Below are 21,650 nucleotides of genomic sequence, written 5' to 3' on the forward strand. Positions count from 1 at the left end.
CCATGGTGTGTGTAGACCGCTGGTGGTGGCTTATACTGTAGCTTCGAATCACTAGAGCTTATCAATTATCACTGGGTCAACAATTTTATATTTCTTTTTATCACTTGGTTGACATTTATAAACACTTATGTGTAGTTATCACTAGGAGCTCTAGGTGTGATTCTGGAAGCAATGGCAGCAGGGAATGTCCGTCCTGCAAGGGTCGATGGATGGCAGCGGCAGGGAATGTCCCGTCCTGCAGCGCCGCTGGTTCGAATCCCGAAAGATGGCGGCAGGGAATGGCCCTTCCTGCAGCGCCTCAGGTTCGAATCCTGGGAGGTAACGGCAGGGAATGTCCCGTCCTGCCGTGCCTTTGGCTCAAATTCTGCTATCCGTCGCAGTGGTAGGCCTTACTTGTGTGCTGAAGCTTCGCAGCCACACATTGCCTTCTCAGGGAGACCAGCACTTAGCTGTCCGTCTCGTAGGTTTGGCCTGGGTGTCCTGGGGCTTGTCCCAGCTACACTTGCCAATTTAGACTCAGTTCTGTAGCCGTCTGAGCTAAATTATCCGATTACCGTGGCTGCGCACCTAGCGCTACTCCTACACGGTACGGAAAAACGCCTTAAACTGGCGCTTTTAGCAGGCTAAATCTGCTTGCCGTAGGCCAGAGGCCTACATAATGCGTTCAAAATGATGGAAAATCGACCTAAAAGGCCGTCTCGCGGGTCAGTTGGCTTCTCAGTTGGCAGCTGACTGTCCCCTTACTTGCAAAAGGGTCCAATCAGAGGTAGAATTGGCTAGTTTCTGCAGGGCTCGATTGAAACACGCTGACACCAAGTTGTGGTAAGCCGAAGCGTTTCAGCTCACCGGTTGCGAGTTCGAATCCAACGAGCCCCTAGCCTTGAAGTATTCTACCAAAACAAACTAGCAGGATTTACTCATACAGAAATTATATTTAACTGAATACATTTACAATGGGTGGTTACTATATATATACAAAATAGATTATAACAATAAGTTAGGTTTGAAGGGGGTGTGGGAGACAAGGGCGTAGCCCGCGGCGGCAGACATCTGTGGGGTAAGCTGTAGTAAAAGGGAAGGCACCATCTCCCGGTTGTATAGTTGCCTGAGGGGCGCGGGGTTGCTAAGTGTCCGTGCCCCTCCCCTATTTAGCCAGTCCAATCTGACCGCTGCGCGACGGGGTCATCTGCGGTCATGAGGTGAATGGTGATATAATAGGATTAGTGCAGAAGGCTTGACTTGATAAGCCACTGCGTAGCAACTCTGTAAACTACCCGTCCGTCTGCTGCCGTATTACCACACTTGAACAGTATCCTGTTTATGTAATTTAAGTTCTGGCATTCTAAAAGTGTTTATGTTCGTTTGTCATGCCGTCTAATTTTAGAGCTTTGCTTTTATGGATTTTGTCATCCTTGTTAGAGAGATTCGTAAGGTATTCGAATCTTCTTTATATCAGTTTTTTAATGACCAAGTCATACAAAAGAATTGTCTAAAGAGTAGAAAAATTTTTAAGAACCTTTTTTTTAATGATTTCCTTAAAGGACGCCTGCAAGAAATAACACGCTTTAACTGCTGAAAGACTGCCACAAGAAGACCCAATACCCCAAATTTAAAGCCTTCAGCTTCAATAACAAAAAAGTTCTAGGCATTTCAAAATAACATTTTATGTACAATGGATTTTTTGAAAGATTTCCAATGCTCATAAAAGAAAAAACAATATTAAATTACGTTGCCTAGACACAAAATTATAACTTTATCTTTGTCATAAACTTAGATTGCCTGTAACGGATTACATTTTTACAATAAAAACACCACATTTCATAGTCAAAATCTATGAAAAAAATTCGATTTAAATTGCATTTTTAAACGAAAATCATAGCGGAAACAAAGGGGTAAACTAATACAAGCTTTGCTGTGATTGGATGTTAAGCTGATTCAGCCTTCTGATTGGCTACAGTACATTCGGTACAACGCAAGTAAAACTTAATTTTTTTTAATGATTTTGACTATAAAAATGGGTATTTTTATTGTAAAAATATAATTAGTTACTGGAAACCTAAATTTATGACAAAAATAAGCTTATAATTTTGTTTCTAGGCCACGTAGTTTAATTTCAAAGTTTTCAACATGAGCATTGCAATTCTTTCAAAATTTTCATTGTACATAAAATGTCATTTTAAAATGCTTAGAACTTTTTTGTTATAGAAGCAGAAGGCTTCAAATTTGGGGTATTTGGTCTACTTGTGGCAGTCTTTCTGTCTGGCTGTTCGTCTGTCTGGCTGTCCGTCAGTCTGTCCGTCCGTCCGTCCGTCCCTTAAGATCTCGGTAACTATTGAACCGATCGGATTCTACTCTTCAGGGAATATACCTACTGGTCTTGTGGTGGTTTAAGGCTATTTTCTTGGGGGGTGGGACACCCCCAACCCCCCCAAAAACAAAAAATCCCCCCCATTTTTTTATATTTTTTGCAGGGGATTTCCTTCGTCCTTTTATGTATTTCGCCCAATTTTTTTTTATCACCGTTAGTTTTCAAATAAGGTAATAAAAATTCATGAATTGACTATTTAAGTACGAACAACATTGATATTTTAATCTAGACATCTAACAATTAAAAATTTAAATACTTTGAAATTAAATCTAGACATCTGGCTAATAAAGTGTGTTACCTTTTTTTATGTTTTATTATTATTTGGCCACAACTTGGTCAAAAATGCTCACAAATCAGACCTTTTTAGACCAAAGATGCTCAAATGGTTCCTTTACAAGCCCAATCACTTAGTTTTAAGATATCTTTATATTTTAAGGAAAATTTATGAAAATACTAAAAAACAGCAAATTTGGGTGTTACCTTTTATATGCACAGATACCATAAAATCAACAGAAAAAAATACTTATTTTTACTTTTCTGTCATTTTTAAAGTTTGATTCTGTTAAATTGGCTATTCTTGAAGGGATTTATGCATTGAAATATACTGAAACATAATATTGGACAGAAATTAATGTATTTTAAAGAAAGAAAATTTGGAAAATTAAAAATTTGACCTCTATCACTTTTGAGGACAGCTGCGAACCTACAGTTGAGAGGATGTACTTAAATACTTGTTGGCAATAATAATTAGCCCAAAAAGTAAAAAAAAAATTTTTTTAATATGGCAAAAAAATGATAATCTAAATCTTAATTTTGGGGATGATGATCTTAAAGACGATCTTGCTGTTGGTGATGATGACCCAGATGGTATCCAAATACATGAGCATTATGACAACTTATCTATTAAACTATGGTCCGATTTTTGTATTTGTAGCATTCTCCAATCAAGAGAAATCCCAAAACATACAATCATGGTTTTTAAATTCTCCAATTCATAAGGAAAATATAGTAGTTTTTAAAAGATGGTTATATTTCTTGTTACAATTTTTAATTGGAGGCTGCTACAAATACAAAAATTGGACCATAGTTCAATAGATGAGTTGTCATAATGCTCATGTACTTGGATACGATCTGGGTCATCATCACCACCAGTAAGAGCGTCCTTCAGATCATCATCCCCAAAATTAAGATTTAGATTATCATTTTTTTACCATATTAAAAAACTTTTTGTTTTACTTTTTGGGCTAATTATTATTGCTAACAAGTATTAAATTATATCCTGTCAACTGGAGGTTGGCAGCTGTCCTCAAAAGTGATAGAGGTAGAATTTCTTATTTTTAAAATTTTCTTTCTTTGAAATACATTAATTTCTGACCAATATTATGTTTCAGTATATTTCAATGCATAAATCCCTTCAAGAATAGCCAATTTAACAGAATCAAACTTTAAAAATGACAGAAAAGTAAAAATAAGTATTTTTTTCTGTTGATTTTATGGTATCTGTGCATATAAAAGGTAACACCCAAATTTGCTGTTTTTTAGTATTTTCATAAATTTTTCTTGAAATATAAAGATATCTTGAAACTGATTGATTGGGCTTGTAAAGGAACCATTTGAGTATTTTTGGTCGAAAAAGGTCTGATTTGTGAACATTTTTGACCAAGTTGTGGCCAAATAATAATAAAACATAAAATAAAGTAACACACTTTATGTATCTGAGATAAACTAAATTTTTCTAATAATCAAATAGATTTAAGCTGACGAGAAGAATAAACAAGGATGACAACGTTCATTAAAGCGGGGTTCCAAATCCGACGTAAGGACAAACGAACAATAACACTTGATAAACGAGATATGAAAATATAAGTATAAAACAAAAAATGTACATACATATATAAATTTGTAGCAAAATCGCTTAATTACAAGAATAAGATATTGTTTAAGTACATGCTCATATTTTTATTTAGTTGAATATGATAATTTATAAAATACAAAAATAGGATTCTTACACTTTCCAAACTGTAACTAACTGTTACGGGAATTATCATGCAAAGTTTTAAATCGTTGGACAATTCTAACGCGCCTACATTGATGTTAGGAGCTATCCGATATGTATGGCTGTACGGACGGATCAACTCTAGTTCTAGAAAAGCTTCACTTTGGTAAATTATATGAAAGTGTAACCCTTTTATTCTACATATAATTTTTCTTCACAATTAGCTTTTAAATAGTTTAATCATTTTTAAAATTATTTTATTTTTAAGAAACCTCGTCTTTAGCCGAAGCCTATAAATTTCCAACAGACATAAACTTTTTTACAATTGTTACTATTAAGCAAAATAGGAATTTTAATTTGCCCTGATTTCTATCTTCTTTTTCTTTTTGTTAAAATACATTTCTAAAATACAAGACAGTCTGTCCCACAATAATTTGCAGCCATTTAAAGTTTTATATATATCGATGACTTAAACCTTAATTAGACATTACAAGTTTTTTCTTACTTATTAATATATTCAATAATCAATATATTATTAATTAGATGTTGCACCAGATTTTTATGTACTCAAATTGACGACAAATTTTCCCTCACGTTTATTCTAGACCTTAGAGATTGCATAACTTTAATCGTGTATAGTCCCTTTCGTGGCAACGCCCCTTCAGGGGCGATTCGTCGTATTTTCGAAATGGCTTTTAGTTATTTTAGGTTAGGTTATATTGGGTTAAGTGATTGTCCCACAGGGTTAGGCAATTGGCCCCGCAGGGGCTAGAAATAAGAGAAAAGCTACTCTGAAAATACGAAGAAACGCCCCTTAAAGGGCGTTGCCACGAAAGGGACTATAACCCTTTAATCATATCATTGACGCCTTCCTATGTATTACCGTCAACCTTGTATTTTATGTGAATACTTTTCAAGGAAATTCTGGGTTTATTTGGGCCGAGGAATGTTTTTGTAAAAACAAAATTTACTCAAATATTTGATATTTAGGGCCAAATTTTTGCTAATATAGGAAATAATTCTCAATTGTTGTGTCTAAACTTAATTTTGTACACTTGAGAGGCTGATCTTCGATTTTCTTGTTGGAATTGTTCTTTAGATTTTCAACTTTGAATGATAATTTCTTTTAAAAACTTAGTTAAAATTTAGAAAGCGTAACAACTCTATAATCAATACTAGAAGGTCAGTACTTTCATGTTAAATATATTGATTTTGATTTTTTTTCTATATAATATTTTATACGATGTGATCATCCTAGTCACCTTAATATTGGAATATGGATTTTTAAATAAGTAAAGAGTTTTAAGCGAAGCATCTCTATAATTCAATATTAAGAATGTCCATATTAAACATATTTTAAAAAAATAGATTTATTAGTTTTGTTCAAACCTCTAAACAATGTTGAATATCAAATGCGTTATTATTCTATATTTCTTAATGTTTGTTTGTCTTACTGTTGTTAAACTTCGCATTTATGGATGTTTTCATCCTTATTTATCATTTTCTTCATTTAATAGTGCCTGTCTGTTAGAAACGAATAGGTCTTATATTAAAGTTTGCCAAAATGATTTACAAATCTAAGCCAAATAAATAAAGCCAAAATTTTCTTGATATCAAGAACTGAAGATGAAAATTCTATGTAAAGTGCCTATGCATTCACTCAAGCGCCGCTCTAATTTAGGTCTAAATTTTTGCTAATATTTAAGTAATGTTGTTGATCGATATATGAATATTTGCACGGTAACAAGAATTTTTTAAAATAATGTAATATATTAAAAGTACCCTGACCATTTTTTGGTGCAAATATTTGAAGTTCACTTAATTTTCTATAATGTCTTAGGATAGAGTTGTATAGAGTTGTATTTATCATTAGTTCTAAAGTAAACTTTTCGAAACCGATCAATAACCGCTGGATTAGCACCGGTTTTCAGTCATACTGAAAAATCATGTTTAGCATCGTATTTTTGACAATTTTCCACGAATATGAAAATATAAACAATAAAATTTTTAGCAGTCCCTCGGGGCTAGCTTGTTTTAATCTTATAATTTTTCATTTTAATACAATAACTATTAGAGTTTATTTGGCAAAAATATTTTTTTTTACAAATATTGTTTGACTCTAAGAATTAAATCTTAAAAGCGTAGCTGCTCCAAAACTAATACTTTTTATTATAGAAATATTGTTATTTGTTGCTTATCTACATGCACACATTTATAATAATCACTTTTAACCATTCTTCAACATTAAAATAATAGTTATTTCTCGCATCGTTTATAAACAACTTTCCTCGGATAAAATGTAAAATTATAAGATTAAAACAAGTTTTTTTAGCCCCGAGATGCCGAAGGCACAGGCTAAAAAAACTGGTTTCAATCTTATGATTTTATGTATATTTTTATATTCGTAGAAAACTGGATACAATGCGATGCTAGACATAGTTTTTTTTCGTATTATTGAGAACCGGTTCTAATCCACCGGTTTGGATGAATACAAGAAATACTTATATTAAATCCTTAAAGAATATTAAACTTTTTATAAAACACTTAAAAAGGAAAAAAATCTAAACGAAACATAAAAAGAATTGATTTTATCTATTTTTACATGATAGAAGGAATGAATGACATACTTTCAATTTTTCTGCACTGCACACAGATTAGGCAGCAGTCAAGAAGATTCCTTTTATTTACCAATGGACACCCTTAACCACAATTTTGAAGATGATTAAAATCCCTCCACAGATTATGACCTCATACGATATAATAACTTATGAGAGGCCAGCACAAATTTTACCATGCATTGGTCAATTACAGTGTATACTGGCCTATCAATGGCTATTCTATCGTATGACGTCATAATCTGTGGATGGACTTTAATCATCTTCCACTTTTTTTCGTCGGAATGTACTTAATTTGAATTTTAACCCAAACAACGTAATAAGTAAATGGAAGGAAAGCTTTGGCATTTAGGACTTCTACACAAAAATGGTACATTCAAAAGATTGGTTGTCTGTAGGCTTATTTGCTACATGATCGTATGTTTAATTCAGCACGTTCTAATATAGGTAGACTATAATAAAACATTCTGATTTACTAGTCCTCTGTGGGCTATGGTTATCATCTTGATTTGATTACTCTTTGCTTATAGGTAAAACTAATTCAAATCTATACAAGCCCCATAGAAGTTAAGGCCTGTCAAATTAGAGCTCACAGGGCCTTTCAATGTATTTTTTAAAAGAAAAATGATAGGTAGGGTGGGGGACGGGGGTTGATATTACGTCGTCTCGCCACTTGACTAATTTTATCTTGATTCAATAAATGTGACAGATTTTTACATTTTTGGATAGAAAGTAGGATAAACTTTAACATTTGTATTTTTTATACATTTAAGTAATAGTGTGGATGATAACTTTTATAAAAGCGTAGCATAATAGATTTTGAGGAAATGATAAGATTGTCATGAAAAATATTAAAATAATCTAAATATAAATAAATAAACGAATTGAAAGTTCTTTATTATGAGATATCTATTTTTTTTATATCCTATTATATAAAGTAGTAAGGTTTTTTGTCTGAAGCTTAAGATTTTAAAGAACACTGAACTGATTAACTTCTTATTTTAAGAAGCTCAACATTGGTCCTGGGATGGTTTAAGGCTATTTTAATGCCCTTACCTACCCATTTTAATACATAGCCCTTAAATGATAGGGGCGCAAGCGCTAGTATTATTATTAAGTACAACAATAGCATTCCGAAAAAAAGACCCCCATCCTTCCCCTTAAAAAATCTCTTGGTATGAATTAATAATGTTTATTTTTGATTTAGGGTAAAAGACGTTCAAGTAGTGAAGGGGAGGGGGTGCTGAGTACCACCAATGCCCCAGAACAACAAAATAATTAGAAATAAAGTAAGAAAATTCATTCATTTAAACAAATTACATAATTTTGAAGTTAATTTTTTTACTAAAAAGATTATAAAAAGCAACAGAAAAAGAGCTTAAAGCCGATAGAACAATGATATCATGACTTATTTAAGTAGTTTAATGTAGTAAAATAACAAAAAGAAGCGCCAAGAAAAATGAATCATTATGTGCCACCCAAATATTTAATACACGTCAATAGGTGAAAAAATTTAGCTAGACGTAACAACGCTAAAAAAAAAGTATAGGATTAAATTGGAAACAGTTTCAAGTCATGTTTGCTACATGGAAAAAGTTATACAATTTTAAACAATAATTTATAAACTTTTCCATAAGTTGTGATATTTTTATGTTATTATATTAAATAAATTATGTTCGTTTGTCCGTTAAGATCTAAATAACCGTTGGACTAATTGAGATTTGGGATGTCTCTAAGCGATATTATTGTCTTCCTTCCACTAGATGATTGGGGCGCCGCCGCTAATAAACTATAAATTATTGAGAAATAAAGGATAGAATGATTTATCTTGTGTCAACCCTATGGTCAAATGACTAGATGTATTTTCTTGCAGAGCTTAGAATAGATATTACTATAAAAATTTACTTGAAAGTAGTAGTATTTGCAGAGTAAGAGGGGACCATGGGCTGTCTATTCACTAATCCTCAAAGTTTTTATAATAACATTTTCTTATTCGTTGACTTAACAACTTTGGAACTTTTCTGAATTTTGATTGGTTGATTTATCAAGTTGAGTATTCAAACATTTCAACCACTAATTTTAATCTACAGAAGTGGTAATTTTGTGCATCATTGGGGATGTGCAACAATTTATCTGCCATTGTCTCAACAAAGAAAAAAAACACCATTTTCAGAGAATTGAGAGATTGAAGGTAAACCTTTCCATAATAAAGAGTTGCATAGTCAAATATAAAATATGTTCATGGTTATACTGAGATATCTCGATATCTTTTGTATAAGGCTTATCTGAACCAATTTAGCCTTTTATCAATACTTGTCCTATTTCTTTTTTGGTGCATTTTCTACTATTTAACATTTTTACACATATTTCAAAAGAGTTTTAGCAGACAGTATTGATAGATAGATTAATAGTACTAAAGTGATAGATAGATAACACAATTCCTAGTAATTTTTGCTTAGTAACAAAGCAATCCAAAAAGTATCCGTTTTCTCTTTTTAAAGAGGATATGTGTTAATATGCTTTAATATGACTAAACAGATTGGATTGCGCTTTACCTAATCTTGTGCATGTTTTATGCTATTTTCAGGCAGTGTTAGTCGACCAAACACTCTTCTCTCAATCCTACCTTTGAGATGTTTTCTTTATAAATAGACTGTTTGCACGAATTTAAAAATGATGTAGATATTTAATGTTAATGTGTAGGTTTTTGCAGGGAGGGAAACGACATTCGGCTGTTTATTATTCTAGTCCCCAAAGTTTTAACGTTTTCTTATTCGTTGGCTCAATAACTTTGGGGACTCTTTATGAATTTTGATTGGTTTCTTTATTAAGTTAAGTGTTCGAACGTTTTAACCACTTATTGTAATCTTTAGAAGGGGTAATTTTGTGTAATATCATTATGGATGTAAATCTATTTATCAGTAATTGTGTTATGTAGTAGTAGTAGTAGTAGCCAATTCATCTCATCCGTGATCATCAGGTTCTGGTTCAGGTTCAGTTGGAAGTCCAAGAAATCTGGCACACGCAGTTGGGTCTGTCCAAAGGAAGGTGGGATTTAGTTGCGTGGGTTTGGTTGGGCATTTAAATAGATGTTCTGTTGTGTGTTTAGATCTGTTGCAGTCTGGGCAGATATTCGAAAATTGATCTGGTTTAATTTTAGCTTTGTAAGTATTAAGAAAGATGCTGTATCCAGATCTGAGTTGGGATAAAGTGCTTCGTGTTGATCTTGGTAATGACTTTTCAGCGGCATTTATTTCAGGGGGGGCACGGCCAAGGACTTTATTGACATTTCTTGAGTTTATGGTGTCTCTGACTGAGTTTGTATGTATGGTTTTTAGATGTTTTTTATATTCTTGTTCAGAGATAGGTCGTTCTGGTACAAGTCTTTTAATTTCTCGTCCAAATCTGTATTTTAGTGTTTTTTCATGATTCTCGATGGAAGTCTGCTGTCAAGATTAATTGGTGTTGGATGGTCAGATTTTTGAGTTGCCAAAAGAAATTGTTTTGATAACATATTGCAGTGGTCATGAACGGGCATTATTTTTGCTTCAGCATGGAGATAGTCTTCACTCGTAATTCTATGGCAACCCAGGGCTGATCTTAGAGCATTATTCTGAGCTGTTTGAAGTTTATCCCAGTGCAGTGTGAATCTGCCAGGTTAGGTGTCCAGATTGGGCAGCAATAGTTTATTTGAGATTGTCCTATTGCTTTGTATGTGTCTAATAGAATCTTTTTATCTTTTCCTCATGTGGAACCTGAAAGTGCCTTTAATATGTTGTTCTTTTGAATCAGCTTGGTCTTAAGATTATCTGTGTGATGGCTAAAGTTAAAAAGACAGTCAAAAGTTATTCCAAGGAACTTAGGTTTTGATTATGTGGGAACAGGCTCATTATTGATCTTGATGGGAAGTTGAGTCCTGACTTCGCCTGGGGCTGTGGTAAAGAGGGTTGCTGATGATTTGGCTGGCGAGATAAAAACATTTCTTTTCTTGAACCATTCATTCAGAGTATTAAGATAGGTGTTAAGTTCCTTACAGATAGGTTCAATATGAGGGCCAGAATTTAGTACATTAGAATCATTTGCATAACTAACAAGCTTTATTGTACCTGGTGGTGCTGGCATCTTAGACATATATAGATTAAATAAGATAGGTGAAAGAACCCCCCCTTGTGGTACCCCTTGTTTCATCTTTCTGTAGCTTGACTTTACACCTCTAAATTCTACATATGTACTGCGACCTCTGATGTATGCACATAAAAATCTTTTTATGTGATCATTAAGCTGTAGATCTTCGATGTCTTTGAGTAGCTGGGTATGGTCGACACTAATTTAGATTCCTGAGGTTTTCGCATTTTTTTTTAATTCGTTCCCTTAAATTTCATATAGAAGCAATATTTTATTTTACAAAAATCTATACAACGCAAAAATATTGTTTATGAAATTAAATTAAAATTCAAAGAATGTAATTCATTTTTTTAACAATAAAAAATCGCAAATTTGTTTTATCAAAAGGTATTGTTAAATTGATAAAGGGATGTTTAAATTTTTCTATTCTAATATAATATTATATAACAAACAAAATGAGGAAAATATTTTCTCGTATTCATTCGAATCCGGTGGATAGGAACCGGTTCTCATCCATACGAAAAAACTATGTCTAGCATCGTATTATATCCAGTTTTCTACGAATATAGAAATGTACAATCATAAGATTTTTTTAGCCTGTGCCTTCGGCATCTCGGGGCTAAAAAAATAGTTTTAATCTTATAATTGTACATTCTATATCCGCGGAAAGCCGTTTATAATACGATGAAAGAAATAACTATTCTCTAAACGAGAATGATTGCTTTAATAAATTAGAAGCTGCAGTTTATAAATTCATATTAATGTTGTATAATGTCAAAGTATCACTTGTTTTGATAGGTTGGTTAATTAAGTAGGCGTTTAAATGTTTTAACAACTAATTGTAATCTACAGAAGGAGTAATTTTGTTAATCATCATTTTATCGGCCATTGTCTTATCCCTTTAGATCCTTGGTTTAAACTTATATTGCACAGCCTTGGAAAGCATGAGAAAAACAGCACATTTAAATCAAGTTCATATACTTTGCCACTGAAAATTTTAAACTAGTTAGTTCTTTTAATCCTTATACTAAAGTAACAGGATGTTTGTCTGTGTGTCTGTACAGGATCTCGCTAACCGCTGAACTGATCGGGTTCTCCTTAACAGGATAGATTCTCCCTGGAAGATTTATAACTATTTAAGGGGGGGGTACCACCACCCTCCCAAGAGAAATCACAAAAAAATCGAAAAAATTGAAATATTCCCGCCGCATAGTGTCGCTGCGTAGAGACATGAATTTAACAGCTGATTGACCATAGACAAATTATTTCTCAATTTAGATATTTAAAAAAAGAGGCCTCTAGAGGCGTAGCCGCCAGTGCTTTATAATAAAGTAATACTAAAAGAAGACGAGATTCGTTAGTACAAAAATAGACTAGAGATAAAAAAAATCAGAAATCCATAATTTTGAAGTCAATGTATGTAACCCTTTATCTTACTAGTTTAGGTCAGCTCTTGCGACAACAGACATATAATTAAGCTGAAAGTGTTTGACATTTTAAAATTGATTTCTGCATCACATATTCAGTTTTCCTTAACAAACTGCAAACTAGCTAATGCGCCCCAAGCATCTAGGTGCTCTGAATTCAAAGAAGTAGGAATGGAGCAAAAAGTACCCTAAAAATTGACTTAAAACTTAAGCTCTAGATGGTAACTAGACTAAGTGTCTAAATAAATCAGCCTTGTGATGTCATAAAAATGAGTGATTTTCTTTCCCACTTCTCCTCTAATCTCCCTCATTTTTATGACGTCACATGGCTAATTTTTTAGACACTTTGTCCAGCTACTCCAGATGTTTTAGAGATCTTATAGTAAATGTGTTACCTTTGTCCGGGCTCAAAAGGTCTGGTCTCAACAAATCCATGCCTGTGATACTTCATGGCTGTCAGAGAACAGTTGGGCACCCAAGTAAATCCAGAAAATGACATCTAAACAAAAATATAGATTATTCCATTACATTTAATTATTTTATTTGATTTTTCAAAGTATTAGAACTATGAAGTTATGCTTTTCATGACTTTTATGGCTATTAAACCTAAATAGATTTAGCTATTACAATTTATAGGCTATGGGCACAATAGCTAGTTACTTGAAATACAGTTTGTAAAGCTCATAGAATAATTAAAAGCCTTTTTGACCCTTAACTTTATTTAATTACTATTACTGCTGCAAAGATTTTTGAAAATTCAAAGTAGGTGTAGCGTGAGGTAAGAAAATTGTGAGTTTCGTCGTTTTACCCTTTCTCCACACCCCTTTAGGCTTTATGAAAAAGTGAAAAAAAAGTACTGTAGTATTGTTTTTTTTCTATTTTATTTATATGTACATAAATCTATTTTAGTCTGTTTAGCTTATTATAAATTCATGAAGCTCAAACTTTCAACACAGACACAAGAACAAATATTTTGGAATACAAGATTTAAGAAAATGGGAAAATTCAGTTTATTTGCAGTGATCTAAAGGGATGAGAAAATGGCCAATTACTTAATGTAAATACCCAATCATTATAGACAAAATTACCCCTTCTATGGATTTCAATTAGTACTTGAAACGTGTTGACATTCAAGTTAATGAACCAACCAATTGAAATTCAATAATAGTGCCAAAAGTTGCTAAGCCAACGAATAGAAAATGGCATTAAAAAACTTTGGAGACTACTGTCTTAAACCAATTTTCCCTCCCTCCCTGGTTTATATCTCTGTCTGTTTGTCTCAAAATTTGTAAATAGCCAACCCATAGTTTGATTCAGTTATACTTCTTTAGAATCTTTATATAGGTCAAAGTTAGAGGGCACAAAAATGGATGCTGTGGGCTAAGCAACTTGTCACAATTAAAGCTGTATATCAATTTCAGAATTAAGGAAATATACTAATTAAACAAATCGACGCATTTTTCTAGCTCAAGTAACTTAGAAGTCAAATTTACTGAAATATTTGACCAAGTTTTTTTTTATTTTGTTAGAGATTCATACTGTATAGGTAATATGTTTTAAAGACTTGCTTTTAGGAATGTTGTTATCATTTTTCTTCAGATTTGGTTTCTAAGTGATTCTTGAAAATATTATGCATTCCATATTTAGTATTTTACTTAAAACATGTATTTTAATATTTAAACTATTTTGAAAGGTTTCTGTACACTTTAAGAGGATGTATCTTGCTCTATGAAAATTTCATAAAGATAAAAATCTAACATTAGACTGATAAAAAATCTTTCCCTAAATTTTATATAATAATTTTGCTATTGGTATATTGTCAACTAGCGGCTTCGCCCCTAGATGTGGTGGTGAATTGAATTTGCCCCCCCCCCCCAGTTTTAGTGTCAAAAAGAAGTACAACCCCCCATATTTTTTTTCTTGGGAAGGGGGGGGGGTTACACCCTAAAAATAGGTATAAACCTTCCAGGGAACTATGAGAAGCTACCCTGTAAAGGAAAAACATATCGGTTAAGTGGTTAGGGAGATCCTTTGGTACAAAAAAACACCTTGTTACTTTATTATAAGGATGATGGCGGTAAGAAAGGCGTGTAGATTATTTTAACCTCCATTTTCCCGATGTTTACAAGAATATGTACTTTGAAATGAGCACAGCTCTATTTGATTTCTATAAATTTTAATTCTAAACATTCTAAATAATTCAATAGCAGAATATTATGTATTGAAGAAAATGCAATCACAACAAAAGTATTTGTGTGTGTATGTGTGTGTGTAAGTGTGTGTGTGTATGTGTGTGTGTGTGTGTGTGTAGGTGTGGGTGTGAGGGAATGTGTGCTAGTGAAAAGAGTTTTAAATGACTGCCTAAATTTAAGATTTGTTCACACTCAACTTTATTTAGTAGGGGCTGTAATGGTAACTCCTTTATTTTTAAAATCAGCAGTTGTCGAGTAATTTGCTTCTAAAGAACTATTGAAAGGCTATTTATTAGGGTTGGGCCGGATATCCGGTGTGGCCGGATATCCGGCCATCTTCAATATCCGGCCGGAAACCGGATATTAAAACTATCCTGCCGGATATCCGGCTCTATAATTTTTTATACTTTAAACCAAAAATCTCTGCTTTTTAAAATCTTAAATGGCTATAATTTTCTTATTATTGAAGCTAGAAGAACATTTTTTATGAATAAGTTTAACTTTATGTAAATTTATATAAGATTTCTGAAGAAATTTTTTTTTACTACTTTAATATCTGGTAATTTGGCCGGTTATCCGGCCGGATATCCGGTAATTTGGCCAGATAACCGGATAATTGCCGGATATTCGGCGTTGGCCGGATATCCGGCGTTTGAAATCAGCCGGATATCCGGTATCCGGTATCCGGCCAAAAAAGTATCCGGCCCAACCCTACAGTATTTATTATTTCATATATTGCTGATGATTGATGTTTAGCCGCTATTCGCAATGGAAATGAACAAAAGCATATGCCTTCGCCCTTCGACTGCCTCTTAAAATGTAGGAAACATACATGAATTCATAAAAAAAGTATACAATTTTCTTAATCTATTAATATTTTTTAGAAAACAACTCCCCACTTTGCTCTGATTTAATTGTTTGATAAAATTCTTCCAATCGTAAGTGAAGCAACTAAGTGTTTTCTGAAAGCATAAAATGTTCTTTTAGGCTGAGTAAAAACAAGAACATGAGATTCCCACAGGATTAAGGTCTTGCAGTGTTAAAGATATTAAAAGGGTCTATAGATACGTTTTTAAAACAAATGTAAGACATAAAATTCATGTACATCAACAATGATGATAAACATGATTACCCCTTCTGTATCTTAAAATTATTGATTGGAAAGTTTGGACACAACTAGTTTGGAACTAACCTATATAATTAGAAAATAGTGCTCAAAGTTTTTAATCCAACGACTAAGATAGTGTTATTATAGAAGTTTAGGTGCCAGTTTAATTTACAGTCCAATGTCCTCTCAATCATTGAGGAAGAAGGTGGGGGGTTCACTGTTTAGAAATAGGGCGTTTACCAATTGTTTGTATTGTTGATGTATTGACATTATTTCCTATTCTAACATCAGGAAACCTTTCAATACCTGACACTTTACTCTGGTCCCAGCTACAAACCTGCACAGATGGATGCAAGTACATACATTCAATCAACCAATACACACTCACACACACACACATACTCATACAATACACACACACACACACACACACACACAAGCAAAGTTAATAAGAGTGTAAATATTAAATAAATGGAGTTCAATTTAAATCAAAATAATATACAAGCCTTTGTTTTAAACAACTGTCAAACACATCTTGGAAATACAACACTATGAAGGGTTTTACTTTTTTTTATAAACTAGCGGCTACGCCCCTAGAAGCCTCTAGGGGCAGTTAAGGTAGGAGGGGAAAAAGTCGACCTCATCCCATTTTAAATTTGAGTTTCAAAAGAGTAAAAAAATATTATTTTTTGGAGAGGGGGGTTAAGAAATCCTCCCAAAAACCTTCCCAGAATCTTCAATGTAAAGGAAAACAATATTGGTTCAGCGGTTAGCGAGATCCTTCGGGACAAACAAAAAACGCTTACTACTTAATATAATGGCTGTAGTAAAAATGAAACATAGATAATTGATCAGCTTAATCAGCATTTTCCTTGTTGTGATAAGAATGAGCACTGGTAGTTTAAACAAACTAATGAAGATTTAAAAGAACTTTCATAACTTATGAATGAGAAAACCTGCTCATAAAAGTCTGTGTAATATTTACAGGCAAGTGCTCCTCACTCCACAATATTTTACTCAGTTGACAAATCTGATGACTTAATTTTTTTATCGACAAACAAATAAATGTCTTGTGATGAAAAGCGTAATAAAATACCTAAGAGACACACAATCAAATATGCTACGCATTTCAAAATAAATGTAATGTAATGCTCAATATGTTTTTTATAAGTTGCAAGATCTAAACGGAGGAATGAAAATCTTTACTACTTGGTATAATAGAATATTAGTTTATGGTTTCGTTTTGACTTATTAAGTTTAAATCTATTCTAAAGAAATTGCTTATAAATAAAAAAATCATTATGGTATTATAAAACCTTTAGCTTTAACTATTTACGTTTAACAGTACATCCAACATTATTTGATAATCCTAAAATCTATATATAAAACCGTATCTAAATATCATTCAACAAATTATGACAAACAAACTTACATGTTAGGCTTGTAGAAAATCGGTTTATTTTTTAAATTAGCAACAGTGAAAGTGAAACGCATTTGTTCAATATTTATAATCGAACAAATTACAAAGAATCCGAAACTGCACAAAATAACAAAGACAATTTTTCCATATGTTCAAAGATCACAATCCATAAAATATATGTAGGATTAATATAAGGTAGACAAAAACTCTCAATAAATCTTTGAAATAAACCTAAAATAATTTTTAACGACAAAAAAATCGAGTTATATTATAGCAATATAATTTGTGCACCAGTGTGGTTTAAGTGTGAAATCGAGAAAAGAGTAGAGGGGTGGTAGGGGTGGGCCTGGGGGGATAGAAAAGTGTGTGTGTTTGTACTTAGGTTATCAGAATCGGCTTACCAAATGTATTTTCTGCTTATAGACTCGACAATCATGAAGTGACTGTCTCACGTCCGTACTCTAGCTATAGAGTAGCCGCGCTACTAAAAAACTCACATAAGAATCAAGTTTTTCTTGTCACCGCATAAAAAGAACAGAATTTAGAATTTTAAATGCATAACTTCTATATAATTAACACCTTGCTATATAACTCAATAATTGATAGAAATCTCTTGTTGCATATGACTTGATTTTTAATGTCTTTTTTTAAAGAAAATATACAAATAATCTATGATTATTTAAATATACATAAAAACATGAAAAAAGCTTCTCTATAACCTAACAAAGGCAAATTTTAATTGACGTTTTATTATTAATGTATCTTAGACTATATCAAAGCATTTGATTACATATGTAATGAATTGTTGTTTACCTCTATACTTCACTGTCTTTTTAATTCAGAATTGTAATTTTTAATATTTAATAAATCTTTAATCCTATACATCTAAAAATTAGCTTTTTTTATAATATCAGGTAAAAAATGTTGTTTTGTCACGTTCTAATAAAAAATCTTTGAATGTCTTTTTTCCTTGTTTTCCTTAAAAGTTTTGCCTGAAAGCATTTGCAGATTTGACAGCGATGAGAGAGACAATTAAAATGTAGATAAAGGAACAAAAAAAGATAATGAAAAAGAAAATAACATATAAAAATCAGGGAAAGGTATTAGGTAACAAAGAATGTTGTATTGGCACTTTCCCTCAAAGAACCTTGTCGATCATTTAACTCAACTCTCCTTATTTATGAAATTTTGTTTGTTTGTTATTTTAGGTCAGGTAATGATGAGCTATATTGTAGCCCCGCCGGATTAGGACACAATAGGATTAGGGCTTCTGTAGGGGTTAGGCAAATAGTCATAGGAAAAAAACCTCCCACTCATATTTAAATTTGATAAATAAGATAAGGTATTCAGAGCTTGAGGGAAAGCTTCAAATTACATATTTATTTAAAATTTGTTTCCTCTCTATTGAAAAGGATTATAGCATTAAGAACATTTAGTTGCAAGAAAAAATAAATAGTAACTTATCGCATCGTATTATAAACAGCTTTCCACGGATATAGAAATGTACAATTATAAGATCAAAACCAGTTATTAATTGGATTCGAAGCCATACTGGAAAAAAAAAACATTAATTTATATGTGTTATTTCTATTTGTAAAAATGTACATAAAAGAAGTAGATAAGACTTAAAAGCATAAACACGGTGTTAAAGAATTCTAGAGAGAGAAAGGAAGGATAAGAATGGTTGTTAGAATCTTTTTTTATCAAGTGTGTTACCAAGAATCCACACATATTCAATCATAAAATAACGGAAGCTAATAATACACCCCTGTGGATTTCATAAATCTTACTTGACCTAACCTAACTTTAGGCAACAATCCTTATAAAAAAAGGATCTTTTATGTGTGTCTTTGAGTGTATACCGAAGGATCCCGCTAACAACTAAACCGATATGGTTTTCCTTTTTCCTCATAGCTCCTGATAAAGTTTATAGATATTTTGAGGAAGGGAATTACCATCCTCCCAAGAGAAATCACAATAAAACAAACAAAAAAATATTTTTCGATGAAAAATAAATTTTTGGTGAGCAGCTGATCTTAACATTGTTTGAAAAGAAAACATTGTCGTGGCCCTAGGGGCCTCTAGACCTAGGGGCGTAGCCTCTAGTAAATAGCAAAGTTATGGAGTAGGAAAGAGGATATTAGTGGTTCACTAGAAAGCTAATGTATTATTCCTTATGGTTGAGTAAGATTACATTGTCACAGTGAGAGAGGCGCGTCAAAATATTTTAAATTTAAGGAAAACATTTACATTACATTTTGGGTTAAATTCACACATGTACTCTTCAACTCAAATCCTATTAGAATATGTAACCCAGGTTCTACGAAATACCAGAAAAAAAACTCGTTTTACCAGAAAAGTGGTAAAGCTGGTCAACCTGGTATAATATACCAGTTTCGTGGTAAATTTTACCAGCAAAAATTTTAGCCAAAAAATTAGTCAAATTTTACCATTTTTTTTGTAAAATTTGACGAAACAAAAAAACCCGTTTTTTGTGTTTTAAATAAAAAACAGCTCTTCATAATCAGTTGTAGTACTTTAAAATAATGACTTTTATACAATGAAGCCTAAATTTAAATTTTTTTTTTTTTTTTCAATTTTACCACTTTTGGAAGTTTTACCAAAAATGTGGTCAATTTTACAACTCTATTTTTCAGGTTAAGTCCGAATTTTCGGACTTAGACAAAAAAACACAATTTGGTCAATTTTTACCAAAAAGTTGGTAAAATTTGACAAGGTATTTTTTTAGGCTAAGTCCAGATTTTTGGACTTTGCCAAAAAAAATGAACTTGGTAAAATTTGACCAACTTTTTGGTAAAAATTGACAAGGTAAATTTTTAGGCTAAGTCCAAATTTTTGGACTTTGCCAAAAAAAAAAACTTGGTAAAATTTGACCAACTTTTTGGTAAAAATTGACAAGGTAAATTTTTAGGCTAAGTCCAAATTTTTGGACTTTGCCAAAAAAAAAAACTTGGTAAAATTTGACCAACTTTTTGGTAAAAATTGACAAGGTAAATTTTTAGGCTAAGTCCAGATTTTTGGACTCTGCCAAAAAAAAAAACTTGGTAAAATTTGACCAACTTTTTGGTAAAAATTGACAAGGTAAATTTTTTGGCTAAGTCCAGATTTTTCCAAACAAACATCCTTCTACTTAATGATAAACATCGCAAATAAAATATAATGAGGAAATATTCAGACCTAATACTTTCCAAACAAAGCATCCTTTTACTCAGCACTATTTGCTTTCGTTATATGGAATATGAAATTAATAAAATATGATGATAATGATTTTATTTAGAATTTATTTCATATTATAACATAACAGGTCATATAGATATTATCCAGGTCAATACTGAAACTACAAAAGATTGGCATCCAAGATAACAACAGTCTACTACTGATGCCTAAATGTCGATTGATAACAGTGCCACCTGGAGAGGTAAATTGTAATGCTGCTTTTATGGAGATTAATGTACTGAAGAACAATCAGGCAAGTCTCCTACCTGGAGGTACTCTGACTATTTGGCTGGAAGTTATAAAACCTGGACCTGAAAGTGCAGTATCCTGTCTCTCTGGTGACCTGGAGAATTGTTTTGAGGATCCAGAGTTTACTGATTGTTTGATAGAAACTAGTACCTCCAAATTAAAAGTGCACAAGTTTATACTTGCCTCAAGATCTCCAGTATTTAAGGTAGGTTTTTCCATTCTTACTTGTTAATTAAATTCTTGTCAATATTTTTAGGTAAATTTTTAGGCTAAGTCCAGATTTTTCCAAACAAACATCCTTCTACTTAATGATAAAAATCGCAAATAAAATATAATGATGATAATGATTTTATTTAGAATTTATTTCATATTATAACATAACAGGTCATATAGATATTATCCAGGTCAATACTGAAACTACAAAACTTACTAGTATCGTTTCTGTAAATAACATTTTTTAGAATTTTAGCTTGTGGAATGTTTGGAGCTCTCGAGTAGAACTTAATTAATAAACACCGATTGGGCGGATTGTAATCAATACGCTTTATATGTTAAAGTCAATATTTTTTAGAATTTTAGCTGTGGAATGTTAGGTGTCAACATTGTCGTCATAATAAACACTGATTGTAATCAATACGCTTTATTTAAGTTAATTTTAACTGACTAACAGAATATTCTCTGTTCAACATTGATCGTCATAATAAAACTTATTAGTATCGTTCTGTAAATTATTTGTTAATTTTAACTGACTAACATATTTTAACATATTTTCTCGGTTCAACATTGTCGTTATAATAAATAATGAAATTTTTTGTATAATCTGTGACTGTTACATGTTGAGATGGAACTCTCGTTGTTCTCCATGGAACTGCAAAGCTCCACGTACTTCAAAACTGGTTCAACTCCAAAATCC

The 21,650-nt window shown here is 32.2% G+C and overlaps 1 protein-coding gene across 1 annotated transcript in view; it reads right to left on the reverse strand.

Moving 5' to 3' along the window:
* LOC145307326 (uncharacterized) overlaps positions 1-21,650 on the reverse strand; it is a 68,374-nt gene that overhangs the window by 14,999 nt on the left and 31,725 nt on the right. Inside the window, exon 2 of the mRNA XM_080149708.1 lies at positions 12,927-13,030. Within this exon, the coding sequence (XP_080005834.1) occupies positions 12,927-13,030 (104 nt within the window). The remainder of the gene's footprint in view (positions 1-12,926; positions 13,031-21,650) is intronic.

The sequence above is a fragment of the Acartia tonsa genome, chromosome 2 (assembly GCF_053477335.1).
Source record: "Acartia tonsa isolate MP-2025a chromosome 2, ASM5347733v1, whole genome shotgun sequence".
Classification (NCBI taxonomy): domain Eukaryota; kingdom Metazoa; phylum Arthropoda; class Copepoda; order Calanoida; family Acartiidae; genus Acartia; species Acartia tonsa.